At 27.4% G+C, this 14124-nt stretch overlaps 2 protein-coding genes across 4 annotated transcripts in view; both read right to left on the bottom strand.

Moving 5' to 3' along the window:
- The window catches only part of LOC132943076 (pikachurin), an 81849-nt gene extending 78354 nt beyond the window's left edge, over positions 1-3495 (bottom strand). The window contains exon 1 of the mRNA XM_061011873.1: positions 2913-3495. Within this exon, the coding sequence (XP_060867856.1) occupies positions 2913-3060 (148 nt within the window). The 5' untranslated portion in view covers positions 3061-3495. The remainder of the gene's footprint in view (positions 1-2912) is intronic.
- An 8015-nt stretch (positions 3496-11510) lies between these two features.
- The window catches only part of LOC132942448 (guanine nucleotide-binding protein G(o) subunit alpha), a 32615-nt gene continuing 30001 nt past the window's right edge, over positions 11511-14124 (bottom strand). For all 3 annotated transcript variants that reach the window (XM_061010841.1, XM_061010842.1, XM_061010843.1), the window contains exon 9: positions 11511-13021. The gene's annotated coding sequence lies outside the window, so the exon portion shown is untranslated. The remainder of the gene's footprint in view (positions 13022-14124) is intronic.

Genomic DNA, 14124 nt, shown 5'->3' with positions numbered 1-14124 from the left:
AACACAATAAGCCTTCACATGAAAATTTTTATTTATTGATATTAATTTAATTATTATCTTATATACATATGAAGCAAAACACGTAAAGGTACCTATTTAGTATTTAAATAATTAATGATTCAATAGGTAGTAGATACTCGTTTCACTGAAACCATTATCATATTATGTCTGCGCGTGATGTGTATTGATTATCATACAGTGAATGGAACATTTTAGTATTTTACATTTTTACATTTTTACATTACATCTCATTGTAATAGTCACATACATTTTGAACTTTCTATTTTTACTTTCAACTTTCATTGTATACATTTTAAAATATAAAAAGGATTCAAAAACACGTGTAATGTGTATTCAAAATTACAATAGGAACAATTGTTATCGTAAATATCATTATTATAATTTTTAATATGAGATTTTAGTTTTGATTTTATTTTAAACCAATCCATAAAAACGAACACAATAATATTAAGTATAGTGATTGCCTTAACAAAATAATTTGATAAGTATGTAAATATTTGGTATAATATGTATAGCTAAAATAATGTTAAATTTATGACGTCTTGTTAAATTAAACGATGTGTTTATTTTTTAAGTATATAGTTATACAGTATATTGTGGTATTTTCAATACAAATTAATATAAAAATACTATACATATGTAGGTACTATATTATTTTATTTTTGTTCATTAAAATATGTTAATACATTTTTATAGTTGTATACTATTGTGTCCACTCAGAGCTACATAAAACAAACTGAATTGCTAATTATTCCCGACAAATGCAATTAAAATACCCTTTTTACTATTCTGGTATTTGTCATAAATTCATAACCCCGAGTGATGTTTATTAGTTCACAGGTGACTAATAATAAATCTGTTGAACGAACTGTTAAATCAAATTAATAATCAATGGGTTCTATGGTTGGGGTTGCTCTCTAGTGTCTACCATCAAATGACTAACAAACGTAGAGGGTCACAGATAAAGCTTAACTATATTATATTACTATGGTGACTATAACGTGTACGTTATACAGAATTCGTTATTTGATTAACATTTAATATAATAACTTGTTTCAATATCATATTATACATAATACAATAAATACATACAACATTTTCTTTATGTTAAGTGTTAACAATTATTTCCCCTAACATACGTGTTTTGTTTTACTCACAGTTTTAGTGTTAAGTCCGCTTTATACATAAATCATATGTTTATGAGGTTTTCAAACTTACTGTTGCAAAAATAAATTACAAGTGATGTTCATCGAACATGCATGAGCAATTTGTATCTACTAACATTATTATATACCTAACAATACAATGATTTTCGAAGTATTTTGATAAACAAGTATACCTGCTAAATCGTCGAAATTTGTTTTGTAGCATTCGTAATAACATCTCTCCTTATATTTTAGAAAACTATTACTAAATAAAACATCATAATAAAATGATGAATATTAAAAAAAAAATAATAATATAATATGTGAAATTGTGAACCACGTTTTATCATCAACAATACAAACATGTATTAATTTTGCATACACAACACGCCTTGTGTAAACATTTTACATTGCGGTTAAAATAGCTCACATAAAATAATCTAGTTTCTTTATGATACAATTAATTACATAAGCATTAAAAACATTTTGTTGAATTAAGGTTATACATTGTTTATGTTAACATTAATATTCATACGTTATTACTTATTACGAAGCTTTTTTTTTCATTTTATATATCAGTATTTTAAAAATTAATTAATTGTTTTAGACTCTGAGCGTAACAAAAATATATAGGTGTAATATAGGTACTAGATAAGTATATGTATTTGTCTGTGTATATATTTTGTACTACATAATCGGTCGAAGAATCCGTTCACGTTTTTTTTTATATATCCATAGATAATAATCTGCAGTAAATATTATTCAATTAGTCTTCTTACACCTCGTATACTTACGCATATTAATTATTAGTACCAAATTATAGTATATTACATCACAATTTTTAGAACGAATATTTACTGGTCTATTCGAGAACTGAGCAGTAAGTATCTAAATACTACCCTTAGGTATTTAATATATTATATACCTCAATACCTGTACGATTAACTTGCATTATTAATAGAAACCTTGGAAACTGGAGCAACGATGACTTAATCAAGTATGCACCTAGGTGATACTTTCCCAGTTTTAAATAATTCATATATTTTTCAATTGTATTCAATTTAACACTCCTCAGGATTTATGCAACACGTTAACACTAAAAATTAACGATAATTATTATTCTCAAAGGTTTAACACCATAATATGGGCAACCGTATCGCAAAACGACCATACCCCAATGTTGGCCAACGTCTTTGATGGTACACCAATTATGATGGTACTCTCTACTGGTTTTCACTGTCAATGTTTAATAATAATTACTGTACTCGATGTCACGTGAGTGACTTACTCGAAAGAATTGAACTACGGAAGAGTGAAGACTAACGGTATAAAAAAAGCTTCTCTTCCGCTAAGAGTTTTATAAAAGTTTAATTAGAAATAAACGACGATTTTACTCGTTAATAAACCATGGTTTAATCCCCTATTTACGATTTTTTTTTCATACTTTTTATTTTACCCACAAAAGCTGTGTTCGATTTTTCTACTATTTTTACGGGTCGCATAGCGCTAGAACAGCTTAACCAAATATTATCTTTCAATGGTGCCGGAACCAGTTATTACCGGATCATAATAATATTATGTGGGGAAAATCGTATTAGAATGTTCGGCAAATCCGGTTTTAAAATATAATATTATTTTGTAACGATCACTTAAGCAAAATTATGGGGGTTACGCTGTTCGCGCGGTTCAGGAACTTTTGTTTTTTTTTTCCATTAAAACCATCATCACGACGTTTGTGAAGCTCACCTTGAAATGCCGCTTCAAACTGTAACGATTTTTCGACGGCCGACAACTCGCCGCCGACCATTGCGCCGACCGCGACGACGACCGTCGCCAACAACACCGACGCCAACCGAAAGTCGTACATACTATTCGCCGCGCACTGGACCAGCATAGACACAGGTGAAAGCGAGGGACACTCTATTCGCCGCCAAACATTCACACGGTCGATGGTCGTCGCCCTTTTCGCTTTTTCTCGGCATCGCGTCTCGTCATCGTTTGCCGCGGTTTATTTTAATTTTTCAAACACTGCCTATAAAAAATGTATTTTACTTACACGCGCACACACACACACACACACACACGCACGCACGCGCGCGCAAGGACGGATACGGCGACGTTTATGGTGAAATGTATTATTATTAACTCATCGCGAACGCACCACAACGAATTGTAATTATATTTCGTATTATTTCGTTGGCGAGACGAAAATCAAAAACCCGAGAAAAAACTACCCCCGTCGTCGGGTGGAACGGCGACAACGACGTTACTACCGTCGCGGTGCTACGAGCGTTTGGCAACTGTGTGTGGGTACCCCGTTCCTCGAGCGCGAGAGGCGTATTATCATTATTAATATTTTTTTTTTACTTACCGCCGACGAACGCACCCACCCCTGGTGGTTAGAAGTCGCGTACTCCGCGCATCACGCTATCTATGTGCTGCGATATGACGATCACCGCGTTCGTTTGAGACCGAGTCAAGGACGCTACGGACGATTTGGTTCGGGCGGCAGCTGCTGCTAAGCTGCAGTGACAAAATTACATTATAATATTAATATAATATTATATTATATCCAAATATCCGATATAACCATATACGTAGGTACCAAGTACTGAAGTATCTAATATATTATGTCACTATACTATACCACTTTATTATGATACCATAATGATTGATGGCGCAATCGATAATATAATATGAATAGGTTCAACGTGAAAGTCCTGCGCGAAAGACTCGCAAACTTTGTTCTTAAACACGTAGGTACGACGTACCTATACATAGTCACTGCTATAGTCAGTAAATCACACAGTCAATTGGCGCAAATAGAGGTGGACTCGTTGCAGCAATCCTGTAGCACCCCACGGTATTCAAAACGTCTAAAATTAATACAAATTTTAATTTCCCTTTAATATTTACTATTTTATCGTTTATAATTAAAAAAAAGTGGGTAAGTGGAAGACAAGTGGGTGACTGTAATGGATGGTGTTAAATTTGAATTCAAAGATGTAATATCATTGTATACGAAAAACGATTCTGAGCCGCGGATACGCTTTATCAGCCTATGATATTTTTTATTATATTTATATTATTATTAATACAGTAGCCGGTCAAGTTGAATTATTATAATTTGCTTATTATCATATTTATTTTGTATATAACAATATACTTTAGAAATTTCAAGTACCAAAGAATAATATTTTTAGAATATAACACAAAACTAAAATCGTTTTCTTCGTTTAATTTCGTCCAAATTTGAACATAAAATAACTATTAAAAAAACTGTCTTTTATATTTTAGATTCTGAGCGAAGCGATGAATGTATTGATGTTACAATGATGTGTGTTTTTTTATTATTTTTGTGTCTGTCATCACCTTTTAGGACAGTAAAAGTGCTTGGATTTTCTTCAACAATATCTTTTCTGATAGTAAAGTGAATCTAGTTGGTACTTTGGGGGGTCAAATGTAAAATTTCCCAGTAGTTTTCAAAAGCGACGTGAAAAACAAAAGAAAAATTAAGGAAAAACGGGAATTTTTACGCAAAATCTGTTTTTGAGAAAATCGATTTTGGTTTTTGGTGTAACTCTAAAACAAAAGACCGTAGGGACATGAAATTTTGACTGAATGTTTATATTAGCATTTTCTATACACCATAAAATTTACAAAATATTTTGACTCTTTTTGAGCTGTTTACGGCCATTGTCAGTTTTCAATTTTTTTAGTTTTTTTTTCTATAAATATCAATAAAATTTTATCTCTTGAGTAAAAAATCTTGAAAATTTAATAGAAGGCTCCTAGGTTATTGTTTCAAAGGCAGATGAAAAAAATTAAAAATCTTAGTCACAGTTTTTATTTATAAGCATTTAAAGTTCAAATTTTGACAAAATACGGAAAAATCACGAAAATTAGCAAATTATTTTGAGTTGAGAATTCATACAAATTTTTCTTTTTAAATCTAAGATTTGAAAATGTAATATAAGATTACTCATAAGTTTGTCTACCTTTATCAAAAAAAAAATGTCTACAAGAAATTTAAATTAAATTTTTATGAGCGTCTGAAATTTATATTTTTACAACATTTGATATTCACTCGATTTCTCATGTAACAATTTTCTTATTTTATTGTAATTAAAAAACCAATGACTGTAGATACTTGAAAATTTCACTGAATGTTTATATTAGCATTTTCTATACACAATAAAATTTTGAAAATAATTTGATTCTTTTTAAGCTGTTAATGGACATTGTCAGTTTTCAATATTTTTAGTTTTTTTATCTATAAATATCAATAACATTTTATTTGTTGGGTAAAAAAGCGTGAAAATTTAATGCAAGGCTCCGGATATATTGTTACAATAGCAGTTGAAAAATAAAAAAATACATAGGCACAATTTTTTTTATGAGCATTTAAAGTTCAAATTTTGACAAAATGTATTAAATTTCAAATTTAATAATTATTTTGTAGTTAAAATGTATAAAATGCTCAACTTTTATAGCTAAGGATTGAAAATTTAAAACAAGGCTCCACGTAAATAGGTTTTATTATATAAATTACTTTATTCACAATAATATCATCAAATATACTTAGTAATATCATAGACTTACTGACCGTTTTCGCTAAGAATCGTTTTTCTTATACAATGATATATATATTATCATTGAATTCAAATTTAACACCATTCCTTACAGTGACCCACTTGTAACCTATTGTACAGCAGAGCGAAATCCACTTACCCACCATTTTTAAATTTAAAACTTAAAAATGAATATTATTACGATATATTTATAATTAACGGGCTTTTTTAAATTCAAGTATTTTGGGATGAAATTATTTTGACTTATTTTGAGCTGTTTACGGACATTGTCATTTTTCAATTTTTTTAGTTTTTTTTTTCAATAAATATCAATAAAATTTTATTTGTTGGGTAAAAAAGCGTGAAAATTTAATATAAGGATCCTGATATATCATTCTAGTAGTAGTTGAAAAATATTAAAAATACATAGGCACAGTTTTTTTTATAAGCATTTAAAGTTCAAATGTTGACAACATTTATCAAATTTATAATTTATTAATTATTTTGTAATTATAAATGTATAAAATGTTTAACTTTTATGGCTAAGGATTGAAAATTTAAAACAAGGCTCCACGTAAATAGGTTATATATAAATTACTTTATTCACAATAATATCATCAAATATACTTGGTAATATCATAGGCTGACTGGCCGTTTTCGCTCAGAATCGTTTTTCTTATACAATGATATTATATCATTGAATTCAAATTTAACACCATCCATTGCAGTGACCCACTTGTAACCTACTGTACAGCAGAGCGACATCCACTTATCCACCTTTATTTAATTTTATGGTTACAAAATAACTTATTTACGTGGAACTTTGTTTTAAATTTTCAATCCTTAGCTATAAAAGTTGAACTTTTTCTTAATTTTTAACTACAAAATAATTTTTAAATTTTAAATTTGATAAGTTTTGTCAAAATTTGAACATAAAATGCTTATAAAAAAAATTGTGCCAACGTTTTTTAGTTTTTACCATACAAATAAAATTTTATTGACAATTATAGAAAAAAAAAACTAATAAAATTTAAAACTGACTATGTCCGTAAACAGCTCAAAAAGAGTCAAAATATATTAAAAATTGTATGGTGTATATATAATGAGAATATAAACTTGCAGTGAAATTTTCGTGTAACTGATTTTGTCAAAAACTAATTTTGCTCAAAAATTCCCATTCGACAGCATAGCAAAAACTGTTTTGCGCGAGACAACTTTACTCCCTCTGTATTTATAGTAGAATTAAAATAATTCCACAACGCATTGGGAAGAACTTTATCTGTGTCGTTATGTTTTCATTTTTTTTATTTGAAAGCACTAACCAATAATTTTTAATAATTAAATTTAAAAAACCAAAAAACCCCAATGTTCTAAAACTAATAATTTTAAATTTATTTATGTTATCCAAATAATAAAAACACTATAACACAGATAAAGTTCTTCCCTATGCATTGTGGAATTGTTGTATTTCTACTATAAATACTGAGGGAGTAAAATTGTCCCGCGTAAAACAGTCTTTGCTATGTTATACATTTGTAAGACGGAGACAACACATGCGAGTGTGACTTCTCTTAACTTTAATTGGTTGAAAAAAAAACTAACTTGCCCAGCTTCGTAAAAAGGTAGAGTAGTAATGTGGTGTAATATTTTCCGATAGAACTATACATATAGTCATATAGATGATGTATAGTTAACACTATTCCCAATTTACTTCATGATAGTTGCAAGAAAACACCACTAAAAAGTAAATATACAAAAATAGTGAAGTACAAATTAATGTATTTACCTATATCTTAACATAAAATAAACATACATATCATTTAAAAATAAATAAGTGCATACTAATTAGTAGGTAATTATTACCTTCATACAAAACTGTTATTTTGAAATAAAAACAAATTGTATGTAACCTACCTACACGAAAGCTCGCAATGACTAGCTAACTAAAAATTTTAATTTATTATTTAATGAAATGCAATTTGTTTGAGTTACCATCTCTTACAAAGCTTGTATACTGTAGCTTCAGGTGTAATTGAAATACCTACATGATTCGTATAGTATTACAAAAGTTGTGTATCTATCTACATAAATGTAAGTATTCTACCCACGCTATAAAGTATATGAACATCTCAAATGTCAATGTTTATCTCATAGCTTTGAAGATTTACTATGATGAAATCAGTACCAATGCAGTATGCGTATAGTAATTAGTAGCCAGTAGGTTTGTAAATGTATACCTACCTAATGTAGGAACAGGTAATAATTCTCAACAACACAAGCTTTTAAAGATATTATATAAACTTATTATATTTGTTTTACATACCTACCTAGGTACCCATTTATTATTTAATGTTATGAATGTACTGTGTATGAATGTTTGAATGTACTGTGTATATACTAATGTAGTGGCATAGCGTATTTAATACGAATAACTAGGTAATAAATCATACGATTTACTTTTAAAATTGTTCGGTATCATTGAATAAAAATTACTATTGTTTTTACGTTGTATACTTTTAAAGTAATGGCCATTGTAATATTGTAATATAGGTAATATCAATGAATATTAATATAAAATATTTAATAACTTTAAATTTGTACCTACCTGTTCAATATTGGAGACTGATGACGATGATAAAAAAATTACCGAGACTTCTACAACACCTCAAATTATAGAATATAAAATTTAACTTTCTTATATTTTAATTAATAATTTTATAAATTTAGTTTTCAGTGTTCAGACCATTAAAAGGTAACTTTTTTATTAGTTAAATGGCAGTTTATAGGTACAAACACAAAACAGTATTCCTTATTTCATATTTAGCAAACCTCTAATCAATAGCTCTAGGTAGGTTACTTAATACTTCCTATATACCTAATGTCCTAATTGTATTATTAAAATATCATACGTCCATGTATATAATATTATTTAGTTATATAGATAATATTATCCTCTAGTCACCACCATTTATATACATATATTATATTATATTTTATAGTTATTTATTACATACAGGACAATAATTATTGTAACCTAATAACAATGCAGGTATGAAGACATTTTGAGAGCAAAAGCATATTAGCTACGTTCATTAAGCAGTGGAAGAATAAAAGATTAAAGACATTTAAAACATTATTATAATAACCATTTGGGGAGGGGGCCTATCCGGCATATGGACTATAAATATTAAACTTGAAAGAAATAAAACGTGAAAAATGTTTTTGACCAGATTCTAGCATTATAGAACTTGTTTTGTTCTGATGTATTATTTAACCAGATCATCTGGTCCTGATGAGAGGGCAGTATCTATAAATCTATTCTAAGTTAGAACGAACAATAGAGGGTTTTTAAAGGATCCACGAATAAACCACAAGTGTGCTTAATAAAGCCCAAATTATAGATAATTTTATTCTTAATCATTTTTATGTGTAAAAAGAAAAGATCCTGTCATCAACAAAGAGAATAATATTATAAAATTCGTACCTAATAACATTGGAAATATATAAAGAAAAAATTTGAAATGACAAATGGTCACCTCTAGGAACGCACGCCCGGAGAAAAATGAAATTGAGTAAGTACTTAGATTTAACAATTTGTAAACGCACTACAGAAAGAAATGACAGGAACAAATTACAAGTAGGGACCCGGAGTATCCAAATGATTATAATTTATTTTTGAAAAAGAATTATAAAATGATATATTGGTCAAAAGCCTCCGAGAAGTCAGTATTTATAGATTATGTTAGCTTAGTGCATTTGCTTCAATGAAGTGGAGAATTATATTTATTATTAAGAACAAATATTACTACAAGCCGGTCGTTCAGGGATTAAACCATAGGTATAAAGAATCGATTTTTTTGCAAGGTACCTACAAAGAGCAAACATTTAATGTTTATACAAAATTAAATAAGAAAAAAAGATTCTGAATGAATAATGATAGATATCTTATAGAGGTAGGGCGATAGTTCGAAATTGATGAAGGTGACTTTTATTAAAAAAAAATTAGATAAATAAAAGACGTTTTCCAAAATCCAAAGTTATTGAAATATACCTTAATATATAGAGTCTAAGTATATATAAATTATAAATAGGTATTAGAATTTTAATCTTAAATGTGTAAGATCTAAGGGATAGGTACTATACATAGTGTGCACATACAAAGAACCTACACATCATTATTCACACTATACCAAGTAGGTAGGTAGGTCCATACTTAAGTTGGAACTTGGAGCTATATCGTAAATATACACCTACCTATTAATTTATTATGTACAATTTATGTAGGTACTTAGATATATAAATATTTAATAATGCGTATTAATGTATTTATAATATTAAGTATAGATTATATAACACAAACATTTATGCGGAAAACGAAGGGTCCACACATAACATTAGTCATCAATCGTCTTATAGGTTTGTAGATAGGTATTTGTGTTGCACTGTTGCATTACTTGCATACATGAGTTTAGAAGAGTACCTATATTTGGGAACGGGTCTCAACCTGCGAAACTTTGAAGGTAATAATTAGTGAGAGTGAAATAGGAGAATTTATTATAATCGTTTTCTCTTCGTTTAAAATTCTTTGCCAATCTCATAACAATAAAAACCTTCAAAGCTCTACAGTCAACAACTAACCAATTGAATGTAATGCCAAGTTTCCAGACTGTTGTTAAAGGTCAATATTATAGGTTAGGTTAGGTTAGGTGTACTTATATTTCATTGTAGTCCACAATATCAAAACCAGATATTGTATATTTATAAATTAAAGATCACCATACTCTAAATTTTCTAGATTGCCATGGAAAGTGATTACAAAAAATGATCAGTAAAGACTGCCGCCTGTCACCATTTTATTGCCATTTATAACTTCCTACTTGTGCAAAAAAATGGCTTTTCAACGTACACAAAAACGGAAAATAAGCTCCGAAATCAACTGAATGTTGCTCCGGACTTACGAATCGAACTTTTAGGAATAACTCCAGAAATAAAAACAGTGATGAAGAAAACTATGGAAAGATTCCAATCTTCTCATTAAATCCATCTTTGAGATAATGAGATGGATATTAAATCCTAAGCTCTGATAATATTTAGGTACATTAGTAAAATTGTAATAATTATTACTTATTAACAAAATAAAACTATAAAAACCATCCTTGCTGTTGTTTATTTTTTTTATATAGACGGCACTCACTTTTTTATGAGTTAGGTACCTACTAGGATTATGGAAAAAAATTTGTCGGTTCCGCAAAATGTTTGAGTTCCTGCAAAGATTCCGAGAGTAAAATAAGTTGGGAAATACTGCTCTTAAGTATAACATATTAACATACCTAACCTTAGTCCTTACATTTAGTAAACTTTTAAGATACACCTATCGAATTAAACCATTCAACAAAGCTATTCAAATCGTAATGCAATTTCAGACAAACATCATAAGTGCCGTTAAACTTAAATTGTTTCAAACCCTTAACTATATATAATTAATATAGATATATTATTTACAAAATGTAGACCATGGTTGCAACTAGTCGAGCTACCATTATGGTGCCCAGATATTATATACTTAACAATAAATTCAAAAAATCTTTATGGCTTTGTATAATAGTAGTATAGCATAAACCTATAACATTTAATTTGTAACTACCTATTATACTAGATATTTATAATGGAAATATGAACGCAATGATTTAGTCAAAACTAATTTTGTTTTTTTTTTTTTTTTTTAATAATAATTCAATCAAACACATTATAATAAATTATAAAGATAACGATGTCCAACCTTGTACGGAGACAATTTTATTATTATTAATATAAGTAGTAATTATTATTATTATTTTATAATATTTAGTAATAATTTTGTAAATATAAATGTCTATGACTAGAACAGAATTTGTTTACAAGGATTTTCTTTTTAAACATTTGTACAAAATAAACCTATAATATAATACTAAAAAAAAAATAAATAAAAAACATAAATACATAAAAACAAAAATGGGTAAATAAATACCTAAACATAATTTTATGTAATTTTGCACTCAAAAGAACCAACAACTTCAATGTGAAACAATATAATATGATCATTAGTTCCTCGCTCTATTTGTTTTTAGGGAGAGGAAACAAGATTTGTACAAAATGGGAAAAAGTGATTATACTCATGGATTTTTTTTATTTTATTTTTTGTTAAACTCCAAAAATTTGTATTTACACTTACATAAAAAGTGGGCTTCATGTTTAATTGTTTCTGTCAAGCCTTAATAACAATGTATTTTAATTTAATTTTTTTATTCTTAATTATTTTTAATGTAAACAATTTAAAAAAAATTGGTTTGAATAAAACATTGAATAAAAATCACTGTGCCGTAGTACAATTAGTTATAGTAATAATAATTATAATGTGTAAATTTTGTATTCACATTTACTGTCCTAAATTAAGTTTCGTATATAATTAAATTTAAGTGATTAAAAGCTAAACAAATCTATTCTACGCTTTTTTTTTTCATATTTACACAGAAAACAAAATTTGTCTATATAATGTAATAGAATTTCAATGCTAGAATATTATGTCTATTTAATTAAATTTTTACAACAATTTTAATTTATTTTTGAATTATTATAATTAAATAATAATAGGCACTGAAGAATTTTCATTAAATACTCATGAGTCATAGCGGTTTAACGATATGCTGGTTTGATTATAATATTTGATTAATGTATTGACAGTAGAAAATTGTGCGCAAATTGTTTTAAGAATTTTTTTATCAAGTCTGATTTTGTTCGTTAGTCAAAATTTAATTTGTTTACGTTTGGTCCTCACGTATATTATTTAAGTATATACTTATTTGAATTTAAAATTGTTAAAATTGTTAAGTAAACTACTGTGCAATATTAAGCATATGAATTGGTTTATCATATACATGATTTTTTTATACCCATTTTCTCAATTGATACAAATTTGTTCTGATAAAAAAAAATTATAATATATAGATAATATTTAATATTGTTTATTTTATAAAATTATTGAAATGAAAACTTTATATAACATTATACCTATTCTTTTTTAAATATAATATCCGAATATATTTTTAAGCTAATTTTAAAATTGGTTCAAAACTTAAAATAAAATAAAAAGGATAGGTAACACGTTTATGGTACATTTTTTTTAGGTAATATGTGTGCGTATGTGTATTTTCATATTGTACGATGCATCGCCTTAAATTAACATGAACACCGAAACTGGCCATTTTGGAAATGTGTGCATTGAATTTCATGTACTTAAAATCAAACCTGTAAACATAAAAATTGTTAACGTATGCTAATTGGAACAACTAAAATAATGTTTAATTTATTATTAATTAGTATATTATATTATATATATATAATAAAATTGACTCAGTGATAGTTTATATAAACAAGTAATAATTATTATAGATTTATGAATTTATAATATAATATAACTCGATTTAAAATTAAAACCATTTCATGACTTAATTTAAAAATATAAATAGGTACCTGAATAATGAATAAAAAAATTTTAATATTTAAAAACTAATTTGTATTGATTGAAAACAAATTGGTTGTATTAATTAATTGTTTTTATTAAATAACGTTGAGTTACTTAAAAAATGAATTTGATATACACTACAAAGCAATATATCAAATGCCTACAATATTTATTCTTTTATTTTTAGTTTTTAAATTTATTTAATGTACTAACTTAAATATCATTATTTCAGTTAACTCTATTAAGTATGTTTTACTGACATAAAAATTATTATTTGTTCACTCTTTTATTTTAATAATTTTAATATAAGACTAGAAATAATTATGAAAGTTAAATTTATCTATAAATAATTTGGTTATAAAATGTATAAACAATGGTCTTTAAAAATTGCTATAGAAAAATAATAATATTTTAGAAGTATTGACCTGTTGTTCAGTAGATAACAGAAGATGACTACAAATAACATTAGTTACACGGACAACCGAGTATCGCATTTGGAGGAATACTAGGGAAATATCTAATAAATGTTCATCTATGATCGATTCAGACAGTGTATTTTGAAAGAAATGTATGAATCAAACAGAGAGTACAGTCTACAGTCACAGGTACTATATTTGATAATAATTACAATAAAGCAATATTTTATCGCGAATGTATGATTGAAGGTTTTAATAATGGAATTCATACGTGTACTGTCCATATAAAGACACATAATTTTATACTCGGTACGTTTTTGGGGTTGGTTTCTTAAATTTAAAAAATAAAAAGTTCTCTTTATAATTGTGTGTTTGCACGTTCGAGACAAATTATTGCTCGACGATCTGAGCAGATAACAATTAAACGACTGGCTCCAATAATAATGTATATTGCAAGGTGTCGTGGTGAT

This window comes from Metopolophium dirhodum, chromosome 4 (genome assembly GCF_019925205.1).
Source record: "Metopolophium dirhodum isolate CAU chromosome 4, ASM1992520v1, whole genome shotgun sequence".
Taxonomy (NCBI): Eukaryota; Metazoa; Arthropoda; class Insecta; order Hemiptera; family Aphididae; genus Metopolophium; species Metopolophium dirhodum.
The sequence above is the reverse complement of the archived record's forward strand: the minus strand, read 5'-3'. Positions and strand labels throughout refer to the sequence as shown.